The following is a 20,889-nucleotide window of genomic DNA, read 5'->3' as shown; positions in this document are numbered from 1 at the left end:
TAAGTTATTAACCCCTAAACCTAACGTAACCCTAACCCTAACACCCACTAACTTTAACCTAATTAAAATAATTAAAAATAAAAATTACAATTAATACCTAAATTATTCCTATTTAAAACTAAATAAATACTTACCTGTAAAATAAAACCTAAGCTAGCTACAATATAACTAATAGTTATATTGTATCTAGCTTAGGTTTTATATTTATTTCACAGCTAAGTTTGCATTTATTTTAACTAGGTTGATTAGTTAGTCAATAGTTATTAACTATTTACTAACTACCTAGTAAAAATAAATACAAATTTACCTGTGAAATAAAACGGAACCTGTCTTACAGTTAAACCTGACATTAAAATTAAATAAATTACATTAATTAAATACAATTAACTAAATTACAAAAAAAATATAAACACTAAATTACGCAAAATAAAAAAGAAATGATCAAATATTTAAACTAATTACACCTAATCTAATAGCCCTATCAAAATAAAAAAGCCCACCCAAAATAAAAAAAAAAACCCTAGCCTACACTAAACTGCCAATAGCCCATAAAATGGCCTTTTGCGGGGCATTGCCCCAAAGAAATCAGCTCTTTTACCTGTAAAAAAAAAAAAAAAATAACCCCCCCAACAGTAAAACCCACCACCCACACAACCAAACGCCCCAAATAAAATCCTATCTAAATAAACCTAAGCTCCCCATTGCCCTGAAAAGGGCATTTGGATGGCCATTGCCCTTAAAGGGAGTAATTTAGCTCTTTTACATTGCCCAAAGTTCCTAATCTAAAAATAAAACCCACCCAATAAACCCTTAATAAAACCTAACACTAACTCCCGAAGATCCACTTACAGTTTTTGAAGACCGGACATCCATTCTCATCCAGCCGGGAAAAGTCTTCATCCAAGTGGGTAGAAGTCCCCAACGAAGCCGGGAGAAGTCTTCATCCAAGCGGCAAGAAGTCGTCCTCCAGGCGGGCAGAAGTCTTCATCCAGACGGCATCATCTATCTTCATCCTTCCGTCGTGGAGCGGCTCCATCTTCAAGACATCCGGGGCGGAGCATCCTCTTCATACGGTCCCAGTCGTACACTGAAGGTTCCCTTTAAGGGACGTCATCCAAGATGGCGTCCCTTGAATTCCAATTGGCTGATAGAATATTTTATTTTTACAGGTAAAAGACGATTTCTTTGGGGTAATGCCCCGCAAAAGGCCCTTTTTAGGGCTATTGGCAATTTAGTTTAGGCTATGGCTTTTTTTTATTTTGATAGCGCTATTAGATTATGAGTAATTCGTTTTTGTTTTTGATAATTTCTTTTCTTATTTTGTGTAATTTAGTGTTTATTATTTTTTGTAATTTAGATAAATGTATTTTGTTAATTTAATTTTTTTAATTTTATTGTAATGTTAGGTGTTAGTGTAACTCAGGTTAGGTTTTATTTTACAGGTAAATTTGTATTTATTTTAACTAGGTAGCTAGTAAATAGTTAATAACTATTTACTAACTAGTCTACCTAGTTAAAATAAATACAAACTTACCTGTGAAATAAAAATTAAACCTAAGATAGCTACAATATAACCATTAGTAAGTATTTAGTTTTAAATAGGAATTATTTAGGTAATGATAGTAATTTTTATTTAGATTTATTTTAATTATATAAAAGTTAGGGGTGTTAGGGTTAGGTTTAGGGGTTAATATATTTAGTGTTAGTGATGTGGGAGGCCAGAGGTTTAGGGGTTAAAACGTGGTTTAGAAAGGAGCGCCAAATCTTGGCGAGGTCTGGTGCGGTATAGGTGTGAAAATATGGTATTCTGTCTGAGAAATTGTATAGCGCTATAGCTCAGCTACAATTATGGTAGTTGTGCTGTATAGATGTGTAGGTTTTGATATCTAGATATAAGATCTAAGAGTGGCACAGTTGATACATAAAAGCATTTAATACATATTAAACATATAAAACAAGGGTGTCGTTTAAAATATATTTTAACAGAACGGCAAGAAATAATGTGTAAAAACACATAAACACATAAATATCTATAAAAACACGCGTGTTTTGCTTTTTAGCTGTATGTATAATGTCTCATAAAATTCGTCTCATATATAGTTGTGTTGGCATAAATCTGAAAATAATAAACAATAAAAAATAATAAAAAACAATGAAAAGTAAATAATGTCCAATAATCCCTTCTCAAAGTTAAGAGATATATAAAAAAAGGTTAAGTAGTGTCCAAAAATCCCTTCTCAAAGTTAAGAGATATAAATAGATTTTCACATGTGTATCCAAAAAATAAACTGTCCAAATTTAAGTGTTGTCCAAAAACGTGGTATAAATGAATAGTGCAAATCCAGCAGATTCAAAAGTTCTATTAAAAAAGCTTTGCAAAAAACATTTCAAAGAGACATTTAAAAAACATCAAAATGAAGGTAGAAAAAAAGGTCTATCAAAATATGGTGACAAAGAATAATCCGTGAAGTCAATCCAAAATAGTGATAAAAATAAGTCCAAAAAAGATGTAAAATATCCAAAAGATAAAAAACAAAAAATAAATGATTAGTATGTGCACAAACTAGTGAGAGTGATCCCAAAAAGGGGGCTTATGTGGAGGGGTTATGTTTCCATGTAGAAAAATTATTTGCTGTATAAAAATAAAAAATAAAAAATAAAAATAAGCAAAAATATAAATAAAAATAATCCTAGGGAATCTTCAAACCCTGAAAATAAAAGATAATAACAATAGTGTAATACTGTATTATAATTCAACAATCAAGGAATAAATAGCTCACCATAGCTCTGTCAACGCGTTTCGGCCCTCAAGAGAGGCCTTTATCAAGACTATAGTATGGTGTGGGTGAGCTGAGGACTTTATACCTTTCTCTAACCAATCAAATTGCATTGAAATTGCGCCAAATTTTTGCGCCAAAATTTCGCGCCAAAAATGTGGTACCGGAAGTGTTGAGCCGGAAGTGCTCATCTGTATAAAAAAAATCAGATTTTTCCTACCTTAATTCCGATTGGCTGATAGAATCCTATCAGCCAATCGGAATTCGAGGGACGCCATCTTGGATGACGTAATTTAAAGGAACCTTCATTCGGACTTAGGACGTCGCAAGAAGAGGATGGATCCGCGCCGGAGGTCTTCAACATGGAGCCGCTTGTCACCGCTTTGAAGAAGATGGTTGCCGGTCCGGATCTACTCTTCTGCCCGGATAGCATGAAGACTTTGGAGCCTCTTCTGGACCTCTTCAGCCGTCGCTTGATAGAAGACTTCAGCCGGATGATGGATTGCCAGCCCCCGCTTGGGCTTGGATGAAGACTTCGGAGCCTGGAGCGATTGGTGATAACTGGCATGGTGAAGACATGGTAGGAAGATCTTCAGGGGTTTAGTGTTAGGTTTATTTAAGGGGGGTTTGGGTTAGATTAGGGGTATGTGGGTGGTGGGTTGTAATGTTGGGGGTGGGGGTATTGTATTTTTTTTTTTTTTACAGACAAAAGAGCTGAATTCTTTGGGGCATGCCCCGCAAAGGGCCCTTTTCAGGGCTGGTAAGGTAAAAGAGCTTTTCTATTTTAATTTTAGAATAGGGTAGGGCATTTTTTTATTTTGGGGGGCTTTGTTATTTTATTAGGGGGCTTAGAGTAGGTGTAATTAGTTTAAAATTGTTGTAATATTTTTCTAATGTTTGTAAATATTTTTTTATTTTTTGTAACTTAGTTCTTTTTTATTTATTTTTTTTTTTTTTTTTTTTATTTTTTTTTTTTTTTTATACAGATGAGCACTTCCGGCTCAACACTTCCGGTACCACATTTTTGGCGCGAAATTTTGGCGCGAAATTTTGGCGCAATTTCAATGCAATTTGATTGGTTAGAGAAAGGTATAAAGTCCTCAGCTCACCCACACCATACTATAGTCTTGATAAAGGCCTCTCTTGAGGGCCGAAACGCGTTGACAGAGCTATGGTGAGCTATTTATTCCTTGATTGTTGAATTATAATACAGTATTACACTATTGTTATTATCTTTTATTTTCAGGGTTTGAAGATTCCCTAGGATTATTTTTATTTATATTTTTGTATTTTTGCTTATTTTTATTTTTTATTTTTTATTTTTATACAGCAAATAATTTTTCTACATGGAAACATAACCCCTCCACATAAGCCCCCTTTTTGGGATCACTCTCACTAGTTTGTGCACATACTAATCATTTATTTTTTGTTTTTTATCTTTTGGATATTTTACATCTTTTTTGGACTTATTTTTATCACTATTTTGGATTGACTTCACGGATTATTCTTTGTCACCATATTTTGATAGACCTTTTTTTCTACCTTCATTTTGATGTTTTTTAAATGTCTCTTTGAAATGTTTTTTGCAAAGCTTTTTTAATAGAACTTTTGAATCTGCTGGATTTGCACTATTCATTTATACCACGTTTTTGGACAACACTTAAATTTGGACAGTTTATTTTTTGGATACACATGTGAAAATCTATTTATATCTCTTAACTTTGAGAAGGGATTTTTGGACACTACTTAACCTTTTTTTATATATCTCTTAACTTTGAGAAGGGATTATTGGACATTATTTACTTTTCATTGTTTTTTATTATTTTTTATTATTTTCAGATTTATGCCAACACAACTATATATGAGACGAATTTTATGAGACATTATACATACAGCTAAAAAGCAAAACACGCGTGTTTTTATAGATATTTATGTGTTTATGTGTTTTTACACATTATTTCTTGCCGTTCTGTTAAAATATATTTTAAACGACACCCTTGTTTTATATGTTTAATATGTATTAAATGCTTTTATGTATCAACTGTGCCACTCTTAGATCTTATATCTAGATATCAAAACCTACACATCTATACAGCACAACTACCATAATTGTAGCTGAGCTATAGCGCTATACAATTTCTCAGACAGAATACCATATTTTCACACCTATACCGCACCAGACCTCGCCAAGATTTGGCGCTCCTTTCTAAACCATGTTTTGACACATATTTTCTAAAAGTGGGCACCTGGGGACCCACTATAGACAGGAGCTATAGGTCCACACTTTCAGAGGTTTAGGGGTTAATAACTTTAGTATAGTGGCGGCGGCAGCGACGTTGGGGTGGTAGATTAGGGGTTAATAAATGTATGTAGGTGGCGGCGACATCAGGGGCGGCAGATTAGGGGTTAATAAGTGTAGGTAGGTGGCGGCGACATTGGGGGCGGCAGATTAGGGGTCAATAAGTGTAATGTAGGTGTCGGCAATGTCAGGGGCAGCAGATTAGGGGTGTTTAGACTCAGGGTTTATGTTAGGGTGTTTTGTTTCCCCATAGACATCAATGGGGTTGCGTTACGCAGCTTTATGCTCCGTTATTGCAGGTGTTAGGCTTTTTTTTAGCCGGCTCTCCTCATTGATGTCTATGGGGAAATCGTGCACAAGCACGTCAAACCAGCTCAAAGCAGCGCTGGTATTTGTGTGCGGTATGGAGTTCAATGCAGCCATATCGCAGGGTTTTTCGCAAACCTGTAATAGCAGCGCTATTAAAAGGTGAGCGGTGGAAATAACTTGCAAGTTATTACCGAGCCACTCGTATCGCAAAACTCGTAATCTGGCTGAGTGTTAGTAATTGGAAATCACTGAAAAAAAGTAAATCTATCTAGTCGTTTTAGATAATTATAAAAATTAGTAAACTAAAACTAAATACAATTTGTTGGACTGATACAATGAAATAGATCAGTATGAAATGCGTCGGCGATAGACTGGAGTGGTCTCTAGTGACATTTTATTTTAATAAACTAGTAAATTAGACATTCGATTTTAAAGTGGTATAATAACATTGTTATGAACATGGCTATAAAGAGACTAGAATATGGGTCCCAATGAACTACCTTTGTATACATTTTGGAAAATAAAAAAATAAAATATTTTGTAGACTATTTTTATTAGAAGTTTATGTTAACATAACAGATGAAAAGGAAGATTAACAGTCTATACATACATTTAGCACAGTATACTGACAAGGACAGGTAGTGCACATGCAAAGCAAGAAAATAAAGCAAAAAAAACTACAAAACAAATAAATAGAATTCTGGCAGAGTTGCTTGGCCAGATAACTGACTGAATCATCCCATGACATTTATAGAAACCTGTTGAATTAACACCAACTAATAACAACAAAACATAACGAGTGCACTGCTGCTCATAACCCCCCATATAAATGTTACAGAATGGTAATCATTCAGTTCCAAGGAAAGAGTGGTGGATACCTGACTCCTCTATTCCCAAAGAGAAAGGATTTGTGGCCGATTCCAATATCTAGGAATAAGTTGCTTAATACTATTAATTAATATTTTAGAAAACACAGATCAAAAGGAACATTATACCAATTTGTTTATAAAATAAGAAAACAGGGGTCTGGGGTGGGGGAGATTCATGGATGAAGAGGACTTTGCTACATTTAAAAAAAAAATAAAAATAAACAAAATAATCTGTCTTCAGCCTTTATCTATTGATTGGATAATTGGATATTAAGCTCTCCCTCACACGCTTTAACATATTGGGGCCCATTTATCAAGCTTCGGATGGAGTTTGAGGGCCCGTGTTTCTGGCGAGCCTGTAGGCTCGCCAGAAACACCAGTTATGAAGCAGCAGTCTAAAGACCGCTGTTCCATAACCTGTCCGCCTGCTCTGAGCAGGCGGACAGACATTGCCGCAATTCAACCCGATCGAGTACGATCAGGTTGATTGACACCCCCCTGCTGGTGGCCGCAAATCTGCAGGTGGCGGCATGCTGCTAGAGCAATGCTGAATACGGAGAGCATATTGCTCTCCGCATTCAGCGAGGTCTGTCAGACCTGATCCGCATTGTCGGATCGGGTCCAACAGACCTTTGTTAAATAGGCCCCACTGAGGGTTACGATAATGATGTTCCATATAAAATCTATAGCTTAAGGAAAGGATACCTCTTGGTTATTAATTAGAGTAGCCTCAACCAGAGAAAGAGGTCTATTTACGTTGCATTTATTCAGAGAGATGGAGATGTTTAAACCATTGGCTAAACTCCACTATGTCTGGTTAATCAAATTCCCAGAGTAGCATGGAATCAGTTTATGAATATCATTGGGTCTCTGCTGTAGCACAAAAGCTTATGGGAAGGTCTTGATTGTGTGCCTAAGGTTTAAGGTGTGAAGGTACAGAAGAGTGAAGTAGATTTTTAAAGTGATTGTAAAGTTTAAAAGAATTAAAGCCCAGTGTCTAAAAATACTCTTAAAACAGGGGCACTTCAATTCATTAAAGTGACAGTCTAATAAAAAATAAACTTTTCTTCTTAAAACGGGGAGAGTCCACAGCTGCATTCATAAATTTTGGGAAACACAGAACCTGGCCACCAGGAAGAGACAAAGACACCCCAGCCAAAGGCTTAAAAGGCCACTGTAAGTAAATATTTTCTATGCCTGTTACTAACTAGCTACCCCAAATACGCTTTTTATCAATAGTATTTCATTAACATATCTCTACCGTATATCAGAAATCTTGTCTGCAAATTTAATTGTTTTCCAAACCCACTCCGTGGGTATCCTTTGCTCTGTACCAATCCGTTTACAATACCTAGGTTTCAAAATGGCGCTTTAAACACAAAGTTATTGGTTTAAGTATTTTGAACATGCAGTGCTGAAAATAGTGGGCAGGATAACGTGACATCATCGGCGAATAAAAGATATAACTTTTAGAACGTTATGAAACTTCCTTTTGGAGAAAATATAGGTCAGTAGGTTTTAATTAATGTTTATTAACTTTAATATGTTAGTTGTTTAGCTTAAAAATTATAACAGAAAGTAATCCTTTAAATACCTCCCCCAATGCCTTCATCCCCGAGTCATTCTTTACCTTTAGTCACAGGAGGTTGGCAGAGAAGTGTCAGAAGATTTCGGAGTAGTCTCTTATGGAGGGTAGTACTCTTCGAGATGGGACGGGAGTTTTAAGAAGTCCTGTCAGCCTCTCAGTGAGAGCATGGATGAAGGTTAGAGTCCGGAGATGCAGGGAGAGTCTTTCTGCGAAACCATCCTGACTCATTAACAGCTCCATAAGCAATCAGCGTTGACGAGTTTCGCTGCCTGCTTTCTTCACTCAAGTCCATGTCAGAAGCAACGCTACTATCTGTCAAACTTGAAGGACCGTGTTACTGTTCCACGGCATAGATTCCGGTAAGATCGTTTAATTTTTCTTTCATTGTGGGAATGTAATGTAACTGATAGAAGACCGGGTTCTCAATGGGACTCCTTTATCTTAATGGAATCAAGAGTTAATATCTCCTGAGGTGGGTTATTGAGCATTGGGGGACTTTATTCGTGTTTGTTATGTGATTCTGTTTGCTTATGTGTAGAAATGTTGGAGCTCATGGCTATTACGGAACGTACATTTTTTTCGAGCTACGCACCTCATCACCGGGCGTGGTCAAGTTTTCGCTCTTCATTTATGTTTTCGTGACCAAGTGTCGGTTTCTCTACTTGTCTGGGTCATAGGAGGTGGTGAGTGCCCCAGCCATTGGGGGTGTAAGGTGCCAGTTGCTTTTGTCCATAATTTAATAAGTCAAGCTATGGAGGATTCTGATAGCTCGGAGAAGGATTTCTCTGATCCAGATTCTGTTACTTGCGTAGATTGTGGGATGCCATGGTAATCCAGCCCAATCAATTATGTTCCGTATGCTGTAATAGAGTGCTCTCTTCTCCCTCTGGGGTGAGGATAGAGACCGCTGAGCTATCCGCTTCTGAGGATTCTGTGTCCCATGAGGTGCATTCCCTAGAATATTCTGTTCCTACACAGACAGTTGTCATGTATACCGTTACCCCTTCTCCGAAAGGAGGTTTATTTCCACCAGAGATTACTGCATGGTTAGGCTTGGCCATATCTTCGGCGTTGGCGAACTTACATCTTCCTAATTGCAAACGAAGAGTTCATCCGTGTCCCCTTAACTTTGGTGGTGTCAGGTGCATGTTCGATTATATTGGATCTTTCTTCTCGGAAGCGGTTTCCTCTGAGGCTTCAGGGGTACAGCCTTCAGGGTCGGGGCCTTCCGATGCCCCGCCGGAGGTGGATTTTGCATTTAGATTCAGACTGGCGTTCCTGCATGTACTGCTGCGGCATGTGTTGGCGGCTTTGGAGGATTCCAGTTCTGATTCGTCAACTGATCCTCAGGCTTCTGAATCAGATGGCGAACAGCACTAGACGATGGAAGGATGAGATCCTACTCCTGGTCGTCTCTTGTTTCGTGTGTCTAATCCCAGTTTTGAGCTCCTGAAGATTACGATATCAGACAGGCTGGTCCTGTTAGTGTTTCCATTCCTCTGTGGCTTTCACCTGCGGGTGCGGCCTACTTTGTTAATGAAATGCTATTGATACAACTTCACACTAAGTTTGTGATGAAATATTAATATGAAGTATTGGGAATTAATAAGTGTTGCATCTGTTAAGAACACATATCTTTTTTCATACCTCTATATTGATCTCAATATTTACTAGTAATTACTGACAATCCTAGCCGTTGGTTTCTCTATTAATCACCAGATAGTACCAATATTGGTTCTAGTTTCTAATATCCAGTCCTTGTACTGGGAATTCCAGCATTTTAGTTTTAAATAACCCATATTTTAAATATTTCTAATAAAGATTAATGTTTTAATTGTGTGAATCTTTTTTCAACTCCAGAATATTTAGGGTCACTGAGTGCTTGCTTAGTATCTTTTTCTGTTAGTTTCTTTAACTAACATACTTGGAATGTAACTTTGTTGATACATAGCACCTAACCACATTAACTATAGAATATCCAGGCCATTGAGCTTATAACAGAACGGTAAAAGACCCAAGTAAAATGTATGAGTGGTGCCATCAACTCTATCTGAATTTCAGCTACTTTTTTTTTTATCTGGTTAGGATGTGTTTTATTTCTTTATTTTGGAGCTCGTGGCTGTTGTAGATTTTCCTTTTTAGGGAAATTCTTTCTTCTCTGGGATTTTGATGCTAGCGATTTTATGGTAGATAGTTACTTCTGGCGGAAGTCCAAAAAAAATTAAATTAACAAAAATGTTTAAGCCTCAGAGCTTCTTTGTCTGTTGTTTGTTTAATCTAGCCCTGCTAGGGTTTAGAACTTTCAGTTGGCCCTTGAACAGTTTGGTTGTACACTGGTCAGTAGGCTGGTCCTGGTTGGGTACTAGTTCACTCTATTCTTTTGAGGTTATATCAGACATTTTGTATGCTTCACAATAGGCTGGTCCTGTTTGGGTACTCAGCTTGCTTAACTCTTGTTACGAGGTTGTTTTTCTGGTTTCTACAAGTTATAGGAGGCCCTTCTATCCTACATAGCAGGGTGGTCCTACTTTATTTCATCTTGGTGGGGCGTCCGATGTTTGGTCGAACTCGATACTAAGTGTTTTGTCCCTGCATAGTTTACGTGGTTTGTTGGGATTACAAATTCTGCTATGGCAGTATATTTGTAGTTCCTGGGGTCCTTTGGACAGGAGCTAGAGTCCTCCCTTCCGAGAGGGAGAATCAGATGACTGCATGGAGATCTCCAGTTCCTGGTGTAGGGGGCGATTATTCCCCCTATTGGTACTGCTTGTGGATGGGATTGTCCGATTTTCAGATCTCTTTCGCCAGTGTTTCTCGCCTCTTTTTTGAGGATTGCTGTGCTTTTCGCTTCCCCTTGCCTTTTGGGATAGGACTTTCGGTCATCTGGTTGCGGAGACATGGTTCTTAGGGACCGTTTTTGTCCTTGCAGTATCCTCTTTTTGATCCTATTTACTTGGGGATCTGGGGGATTGTTATGCAGTCTCTCTTGCTGTCAACCGTTAGGAGTTTTAGGATGCTTGCCATTCGTTAATTCCTTGAGCTGTTGGTTGTCTGAGTTTTAATCCAGACTGGATCTTTAGAGACTGTCATATTCTCTCAATCATGGAGTTCTGATCTCTTTTGGGTCCTTCCTTTGTCTTCGGTCTTTGTGGGTGTTACCTTAAAAGCCTTTTGGGGCTGAGTGGACAGCCACTGGGATTCTTCATGAGAGATCAGAGTTAAAGACCCCATGGGGGTATGGCATGCATCAACATTTGTGCAAATTTCATTTCCAGGTAACTTTGTGGTTGTTCCGCAAAGGCTTTTGGTCTTGATCCGGCACCTGTTTTTGGTGGTCCGGTCGTTTAACCTAGTCCTTGTCTTTGACTTGGCAGTTTGATTAATCTATTTTACAGATTTTAATAATTTTGGATTTTGTCCGGCATTCAGTAGTAGGCTTGTTTCCCCGGTCCTGGGTAAATCTCCTTGTTCCTACTGGGGCGGTTTCTTTCTCTCTTCTGGAGAGATGGAGGAAGTTTTTCCTGGGAATTTCTTTATTGGAATACTCCTGGGTTTCTTCATTTTCCTTCTATTTGGAAGGATCTGGTCTACTGCGCCTATCCAGTTGGTTCCTCCTGAGGAAGTTTTCCTCATCTGACTCTAGGAGTTCAGTGAGTTGAGGGTTTCTCTTGTCTGCAGTGTACCCTCCCTTCGGGTTTCTGAGGGGTAATGAGGATAGGTATCCTTGATCCTGAGTTAGTCTCTCTGGGTGTCGGTGCCTCTTTCCTGCTTCTTTTCCTTAGGAACTCGTAGCTTTGGGACATTGACAGTTGCTTCTGTGATAGGATTGTTCGATCGGAGTAGGGGTCAGGAATTCTGACTGCTCTGTTTGGGCATCAACCACGTATCTTGTCTCCCAAAGGATCCTTACTTAGGTTGGGAAGCCTTGCAGTTGGTTTGGGAACCTTCCCTTAGTAAGTAGTTGGATATTCTTTATTGGTCAGGGTGTTGTCCTCCCTTACCCCGTTTTCTAGTAGGGAGGGAGTTGGTCCACCCTGCTTTCTGAGTTTTTTCTCTTGTTCTTTCCAGGAATGTCCTGGTGCAAGTTTTCTAGCTACTCGGTTAGCTAGTTACTATGGTTAGAGGTTTAGTCTGACTGCCTATCCGACGGAAGCCTGCGGCTTTCGTTTGTGGAGTAAACGGATGTTACTATTCCGTTCCTGTTCTGATCCTGGGGTTTTTTCTGACCTACTGGTGTTCAGTTTCTCTGTGCTAGTTAGCTGTCTATGGTAAGGTAGTTTTGTTCTACCTATTGTCCTTTTGTCCTTCTGGGACTTCGGTTCTGGTTAAGGCTTTCCATTGGTTCTTTATGGATGCATGTAGGAGGTGATCTGGAATTTTTCATTTCTTTGCTCTCCTCCGTCGGTAGAGTATTTTCTACAGGACTTCTTGCAGCCTGATAGTCGCTCTTTTTCGAGTTATGCTGGGGGCTTCTCTCTCTGTTTTGTCCTTGATTATTCGGGGATTGTTTCTGGAGGTTCTTTCGGACCTTATTATCTGATTCTTCCTTTCAGTTAGGGAGAATGTGGTGTAGGAGTTTGTTTGTTGTTTCCCTTGCCATTGTTCATTGAGAGGTTTTCATTTGTGTGTTTCTAGAGAGTGGGACTTTTGTCTCCTCAGAGGCATTTGTGCTCCGTGGAGTCCAGAATTTAGTGTGATCTCTAATAGGAACCTTATGGTTCTAATTGATGGGCACTTCCCTTGTCCTCTTCTATATTTTGTTCTTCCTGCTTCTGTTGAAGTAGTATTTTATCAGGCTGTGGTGCCATCAGAATGGGCCATCTTTTTGTTCCCGCCCGTTTACATTCAGTGTCCTCTATAAGCTTGGGTATTGATTTCCCAAAAGTAATGAATGCAGCTGTGGACTCTCCCCGTTTTAAGAAAAAAAACTTAAATTATGCGTACCTGATAATTTTCTTTTTTTCTGTACGGGGAGAGTCCACAGCTCCCCGCCCATTTTTTTTCCTGTGGGCGGCCTTAAATTCTTTTTTATTCGTTCTTACGGTATCTTTTTTTACCCTGATATTTTTCCTACTGTTCCTTGTTCCCTTGGCAGAATGACTGGCAGGTGAGGGAAGTGGGGAGGTATTTAAGCCTTTGGCTGGGGTGTCTTTGCCTCCTCCTGGTGGCCAGGTTCTGTATTTCCCAAAAGTAATGAATGCAGCTGTTGACTCTCCCCGTACATAAGAAAATAAAATTATCAGGTAAGCATAATTTAAGTTTTCATGATTAGGATAAAGCAGCAATTTTAAGTAACTTTCCAATTTACTGCTATTATCAATTTTTCTTCATTCTCTTGGTATTTTTATATGAATGCTAGCTTAGGAGCCGGCCCATTTTTGGTTCAGCATCTGGGTAGCGCTTGCTGATTGGTGGCTACATTTTTAATATACCAAGAGAACGAAGAAAAATATGATGTGGAGTTGTGAGTATGCTAAAAATGCATGGAAAGCACCTGCTAAGATGATTATGGGTTTGATTACGTATGAAATGATTATGTTTGGTTTGTGGGGATAAATGTAGCCACCAATCAGCAAGCGTTATCCAGGGTGCTGAACCAAAAATGGACCGGGTCCTAAGCTTTCATTCCTGCTTTTTCAAATAAAGATTCAAAGAGAATGAAGAAGATTTGATAATAGGAGTAAATTAGAAAGTTGCATGCTCTATCGGAATCATGAAAGTTTAATTTTGACTAGACTATTCCTTTAAACTTTACAAACACACTTAAAAAAAAAATAATAATACTTATATTTTTGTTACGGTAAACAGACTGCCGATTGCAGATCGATAATGAATCCGGGCTCCTCCAATCGCTGCGTGCCCACATTGGCGTCCAGCTTGTGGGGCACGCAAGGATTGTAGGAAGCCGGATTTGTCATTGATCTGCAAAATACAGAAGGAGATGCAGGCGGAGGATGGGCGGTCTGTTTACCGTAACAAAAAGCTAAGTATTTTTTTAAAAAAGCGTGTTTGTAATGTTTAATGAATTAAAGTGCCCAGGTTTTAAGAGTATTTTTAGACACTGGGCTTTGATTCCTTAAACTTTACAATCCCTTTAATTACTTCTAATGCCCTGCTATTTGCGTATTTCTCATATCACGAACACAATTATGGCATTAATGGTTATGAATTGGGATTACACTTTGTACAAATATAACAATTATTGTATATTAGGCACTAACATGTTTACACATCCGTCTGCAATAAGACACCGACTTGTAAGGTTAAGAAGTATTGGAGCCAGTTTCTAATTATTAATAAAATAAGATTAAATAAAGTCTGTAAATAATAAAGAGTGACAATTTCATTTTATTTATAAGCAAATCCTGATCAGTAACAAAGCTGGAGCACTGTTGGGTGATGCTACAGATATTACAATGAGCACTGATGAAGAATTGGACAATAAAACTATATATGACAAATTCTATGCTGTGGAAAAATTATGTTATGGGAAACTCAGCACCCACGAAGATACAGTGGAAGTGTACTGCTAACTCGCTATCATCTCGTCACACCCCAGTAAAGATAAATACGTTGTGCATCTGCTCACCTGCGAACTTTCCAACACCTTCTTTATATTCCTCTAGAACCTCCTGGTGTTCTGCTCTGTGTGAAAGAATTAAACACAATAAAAGATTATGTAACATACAAGACCCAAATTAAACTAATTAATGCTCACAGGCGATCACAGAAGCACTGCTAGTATCGCTCTCATGTTCTCATTACGTGTGTTATGTGTAAGCCCCCTGAATACCACCCACCTGCAGCTCATGTTACTTACAGAGTAGAGGGTGTGATGTGGTTAACAGATGGGACCCCCTCAATAGTCTGCAGGGTGTCATGTGTAAGCCCCCTGAATACCACCCACCTGCAGCTCATGTTACTTACAGAGAAGAGAGGGTGATGTGGGTGACAGATGGGACCCCCTCAATGGTCTGCAGGGTGTCATGTGTAAGCCCCCTGAATACCACCCACCTGCAGGTCATGTTACTAACAGAGTAGAGAATGTGATGTGGGTGACATATGGGACCCCCTCAATGGTCTGCAGGGTGTCATGTGTAAGGTGAGGTGTAAGCCCCCTGAATACCACCCACCTGCAGTTACTTATAGAGTAGAGAGGGTAATGTGGGTGACAGATCGGACACCCTTAATGGTCTGCAGGGTGTCATGTGTAAGGTTAAGTGTTAGCCTCCTGAATACCTCCCACCTGCAGCTCATGTTACTTACAGAGTGGAGAGAGTGATGTGGGTGACCAGTGGGACCCCCTCAATGTTCTGCAGGGTGTTGTGTGTAAGGTGAGGTGTAAGCCCCCTGAATACCACCCACCTGCAGCTCATGTTACTTATAGAGTAGAGAGTGTGATGTGGGTGACAGATGAGACCCCCTCAATGGTCTGCAGGGTGCCATGTGTAAGGTAAGGTGTAAGCCCCCTGAATACCTTCCACCTGCAGCTCATGTTACTTACAGAATAAAAAGGGGGTGTGTGTAGGTGACAGGTGGGACCCCCTCAATGGTCTGCAGGGTGTCATGTTAAAGCCCCCTGAATACCACTCACCTGTAGCTCATGTTACTTACAGAGTAGAGAGGGTGATGTGGGCGACAGGTGGGACCCCCTCAATGGTCTGCAGGGTGTCATGTGTAAGCCCCCTGAATACCACCCACCTGCAGCTCATGTTACTTACAGAGTAGAGAGGGTGATGTGGATAACAGATGGGACCCCCTCAATGGTCTGCAGTGTGTCATGTGTAAAGTGAGGTGTAAGCCCCCTGAATACAACCCACCTGCAGTTCATGTTACTTACAGAGTAGAGAGGGTGATGTGGGTGACAGGTGGGACCCCCTCAATGGTCTGCAGGGTGTCATGTGTAAGCCCCCTGAATACCACCCACATGCAGCTAATGCTACTTACAGAGTAGAGAGGGTGATGTGGGTAACAGATGGGACCCACTCAATGGTCTGCAGGGTCTCATGTGTAAGAGCTCATGTTACTTACAAAGTAGAGAGGGTGATGTGGGTGACAGGTGGGACCCCTCAATGGTCTGCAGGGTGTCGTGTGTAAGGTGAGGTGTAAGCCCCCTGAATACCACCCACCTGCAGCTCGTGTTACTTACAGAGTAGAGAGGGTGATGTGGGTAACAAATGGGACCCCTTCAATGGTCTGCAGGGTGTCATGTGTGAGCCCCCTGAATACCACCCACATGCAGCTAATAATACTTACAGAGTAGAGAGGGTGATGTGGGTAACAGATGGGACCCCCTCAATGGTCTGCAGGGTGTCATGTGTAAGTCCCCTGAATACCACCCACATGCAGCTAATAATACTTACAGAGTAGAGAGGGTGATGTGGGTAACAGATGGGACCCCCTCAATGGTCTGCAGGGTGTCATGTGTAAGTCCCCTGAATACCACCCACCTGGAGCTCATGTTACTTACAGAGTAGAGAGGGTGATGTGGATAACAGATGGGACCCCCTCAATGGTCTGCAGGGTGTCATGTGTGAGCCCCCTGAATACCACCCACATGCAGCTAATAATACTTACAGAGTAGAGAGGGTGATGTGGGTAACAGATGGGACCCCCTCAATGGTCTGCAGGGTGTCATGTGTAAGTCCCCTGAATACCACCCACCTGGAGCTCATGTTACTTACAGAGTAGAGAGGGTGATGTGGGTAACAAATGGGACCCCTTCAATGGTCTGCAGGGTGTCATGTGTAAGCCCCCTGAATACCACCCACATGCAGCTAATAATACTTACAGAGTAGAGAGGGTGATGTGGGTAACATATGGGACCCCCTCAATGGACTGCAGGGTGTCATGTGTAAGCCCCCTGAATACCACCCACCTGGATCTCATGTTACTTACAGAGTAGAGAGGGTGATGTGGATAACAGATGGGACCCCCTCAATGGTCTGCAGGGTGTCATGTGTAAGGTGAGGTGTAAGACCCCTGAATACCACCCACCTGCAGCTCATGTTACTTACAGAGTAGAGAGGGTGATGTGGGTGACAGGTGGGACCCCCTCAATGGTCTGCAGGGTGCCATGTGTAAGCCCCCTTAATACCTCCCACCTGCAGCTCATGTTACTTACAGAGTAGAGAGGGTGGTGTGGGTGACAGGTGGGACCCCCTCAATGGTCTGCAGGGTATCATGTGTAAGCCCCCTGAATACCACTCACCTGCAGCTCATGTTACTTACAGAGTAGAGAGGGTGATGTGGGTGACAGGTGGGACCCCCTCAATGGTCTGCAGGGTGTCATGTGTAAGGTGAGGTGTAAGCCCCCTGAATACCACCCACCTGCAGCTCATGTTACTTACAGAGTAGAGAGGGTGGTGTGGGTGACAGATGGGACCCCCTCAATGTTCTGCAGGGTGTCATGTGTAAGGTGAGGTGTAAGCCCCCTGAATACCACCCATCTGCAGCTCATGTTACTTACAAAGTAGAGAGGGTGATGTGGGTGACAGGTGGGGCCCTTCAATGGTTTGCAGGGTGTCATGTGTAAGCCTCCTGAATACCACCCACCTGCAGCTCATGTTACTTACAGAGTAGAGAGGCTGATGTGGGTGACAGATGGGACCCCCTCAATGGTCTACAGGGTGTTGTGTGTAAGGTGAGGTGTAAGCCCCCTGAATACCACCCACCTGCAGCTTATGTTACTTACAGAGTAGAGAGGGTGATGTGGGTGACAGATGGGACCCCCTCAATGGTCTGCAGGGTGTCATGTGTAAGGTGAGGAGGGGAACCAGTCTTTGTGTACAGCAGACAACCTGGCACTTCTAGGACCTTGTCTCCATTGCGACCCAAACTGCTAATGACACCAAGGCGAGCTCCATTTACCACATTATTGAGAATCAACTTCATTGTGATGTTCAGGCTCTAGAGAGGAATTTACAGGAAAGTAAGAAGATAATTTCATACCCTGGTTCCACAAGATGTATTAAACAATGAGTATGCAGTGCCTGGATCAGTAACCAGCCCCACTCTAACCCATCAGGATTCCCGCTGGAAGTCATTTGTACCTCTTTCTAAATTTGAAGCATTCAATCTGTACGAGTATCCGGTGATAACCCGCTTACCATAAGCTTACCATAGGCATTTGTGGCGCAATAACATCATCATTTCCATTGAAAAACACAAAGCATTGAGACTCATCAAATTCAATTTACTGGTCTGCCTGAAAACCCTTTTTAAACTGCTCTGAGCTGCATATAGTGGGTACGGTTTCTGTTCATGCTCAGTTCATATATTAAACAGCATGGTTTTTTTTTTACAAAATAGCTCATATCACACTTTTTAAATTAAAAAAAAACCCACTCTGAATATTAATTTAGGATTGAAAGAAGTATCTGGATGTTTAAAAGAACATACAAATCCAAAAGAAAATGGCCATAGATAGGTTATTAAAGCATCTTCTTGTCGCATTATAGCTTGTCTATACCTTTATAGGTTGTCTATACCTTTATAGGTTGTCTATACCTTTATAGCTTGTCTATACCTTTCTGATTAAAAGGACATGAGACAAACTTTATCTTACAGGAATCAGATAGAGCATACAATTAAGCAACTTCCCAATTTACTTTTATCATTAAAATGTGCTTCCTTCTCATTGTATCTTTTGTTGAAGGAATAGTAATGCACTACTGAAAGCTAGCTGAACACATCAGGTGAGCCAATGACAAGAGAAATATATGTGCAGCCACCAATCAGAAGCTAGTTCCCAATAGCCCACTTGATGTTCCTGCGTCTACCTAGCTATGCTTTTAAACTAAGGATATAAAAATAACAAAGCAATTTATTTAATAACAGTAAATTGGAGTGTTGATTAAAATGGTCATAAAAATTAAATTTTCACTTTACTGTCCCTTTACCCCTACAAAGTTGGTTCCTGAGAAGCATATGTGCATAGCCACCAATCATTGGTTATCTTCAGCTACATATTAAAAGCACATTGCTGCTCTGGAGCAGACTTTAACTGTGTGTTTTTGCCCTTGTGAATAAAATGCTCTAACACATATTTGCACTTTTAGGTCCCTTTAAAAAAAAGGATTTAAGATGTCAAACAATATATCAAATAGTTAATTGGATGTGTCATGAAATGTATAAGTGGAAAAGTCTTCACTCCCACATCAGAAAGTCATCAATAGTACAAAATCAATTAGCTGTCACATTTTACTGTCGCATTAAAAATGGCATTTTTACTTTAGTGAAAGGTCTGAAAAAAATCCCTGCAAAAATGTCCTGACAAGCCTGCAATACACTTATTTATTAGCGGTTTTAAAGGTGAATAACTCAGTTTTCCTTTCATATAATTTAATCAGACCAGAAACAAAACTTTTTTCACTTTCTGCAGGTCATTTTGAAAGTAAATGAAATGTTAAATTAGGCAGTTACCCTAAAACACCAGCTTAATTGTTTTGCAGACCAGGAAAGGTTAGGGGGAGAGGTTGAAATAAACCAATGTGCTGTTGCTATTTAGCTCTGTTTGAAGTGAACAGCCTGATGTGGGGCAGTGATGCAAATTGAAAGTGCTAAATGTTCTGCCTTGGGGGTAATCTGCCTGTTTTAAAGCCTCCAAAATCAGTTGTAATGGATTGGAATAGCTCAGAAAGGAAGGGGGTAAAATATCCACATCCAAACTGCTATTTGATTTTTTTTGTACATTAATTTTGATTAATTTGAATGAGGACACGTGCTGTATGCTGTAATTAGTCAGTGTTAAAAATAAATCATCAGATGTGTTTCAGTATTTTATTATTGCACTGTTGTTTGGGTTGGTAAGTCTGAACTCAAAAGGTAGTTAGGATATGTTTAAAGGGACACTGAACCCAATTTTTTTCTTTCGTGATTCAGATAGAGCATGAAATTTTAAGCAACTTTCTAATTTACTCCTATTATCAAATTTTCTTCATTCTCTTGGTATCTTTATTTGAAATGCAAGAATGTAAGTTTAGATGCTGGCCCATTTTTGGTGAACAACCTGGGTTGTTCTTGCTGATAGGTGGATAAATTCATCCACCAATAAAAAAAGTGTTGTCCAGAGTCTGAACCCAAAAAAAAGCTTAGATGCATTCTTTTTCAAATAAAGATAGCAAGAGAACGAAGAAAAATTGATAATAGAAGTAAATTGGAAAGTTGCTAAAAATCGCATGCTCTATCTGAATCACGAAATAAAAAATTTGGGTTCAGTGTCCCTTTAATCAATCTCTATACTCCCACAGAACAGACACACGTCTTATTATACCAGTGAATGACACACATATAGGACTAAATGAGTTACTCTACAGAATATACAGCTTCCTAACCTACCTAGAGATAAATACTTCCGATCTACAAACATATATTTTTTTCTGAACAAGTGTTTTTTTTATACATATACGGTTTAGAGCCCTGCAAAAAAAAATGCCACATCAATCACAACCAAATTGGGGCTTATGCAGTTAAATGAATTATGTCAACTGCCAGCCTCAGTATTTCTCAAGTCCTACAGAATATATTATGGGAAGCCACAAAAACTTGAATCCTTTACCTGTGATAATGTAGTAATATACTATGTATTTTCCTGGCATTTTAAACAAAAGCACTTTATTGAAACACATCAGCCTTTCTGGCAGACGCATGGGGAGGATGCATTATTCTCTGGTTATTATTCTCCGGACAAACAAGGGTTACAGACACGAAAACTGTCCACCCCAAGTTCTCAAAAAGCAGGAAACATTCACTGCCCATATGATAATTGCAGCAGTAGTCGCTCAGGCTGTGCCACCTCCTGCTCTCACAGTTTCTAACAGGGCAAACGATACATGGCACAGCTCTCAGTCAGAGGTGGTAAAATAACTAACACACCATAGAGGAGTGTATGCATGACTAGCATAAGCACACTGCTATTTGTACCCTTTAGACTGATATATGGGCCGATTACATGGAACTTCTGTTCTCATCTACAATGGAAATGTATGTTGTGGCAAACTTAACTTGACTGCCAGAAGGGCGAATAATGCAATGAAAAACCAGCTT

General features: G+C 39.8%; 1 protein-coding gene across 3 annotated transcripts in view; it reads right to left on the bottom strand.

Moving 5' to 3' along the window:
- The window catches only part of QTRT2 (queuine tRNA-ribosyltransferase accessory subunit 2), an 80,256-nt gene that overhangs the window by 59,001 nt on the left and 366 nt on the right, over positions 1-20,889 (bottom strand). For 2 of the 3 annotated variants that reach the window (XM_053705835.1, XM_053705836.1), the window contains exons 2-3: positions 17,537-17,751; positions 14,432-14,487 (exon numbers count right to left, since the gene is read on the bottom strand). In XM_053705835.1, coding sequence (XP_053561810.1) covers positions 14,432-14,487; positions 17,537-17,736 — 256 coding nt within the window. In that variant the 5' untranslated portion in view covers positions 17,737-17,751. Of the gene's footprint in view, positions 1-14,431; positions 14,488-15,456; positions 15,519-17,536; positions 17,752-20,889 lie in introns of those variants that run through there. The other variant, XM_053705837.1, reaches the window with a different exon arrangement.

This window comes from Bombina bombina, chromosome 3, assembly GCF_027579735.1.
Source record: "Bombina bombina isolate aBomBom1 chromosome 3, aBomBom1.pri, whole genome shotgun sequence".
NCBI classification, from domain to species: Eukaryota; Metazoa; Chordata; class Amphibia; order Anura; family Bombinatoridae; genus Bombina; species Bombina bombina.
This window is presented reverse-complemented; position numbering and strand designations above follow the sequence as displayed.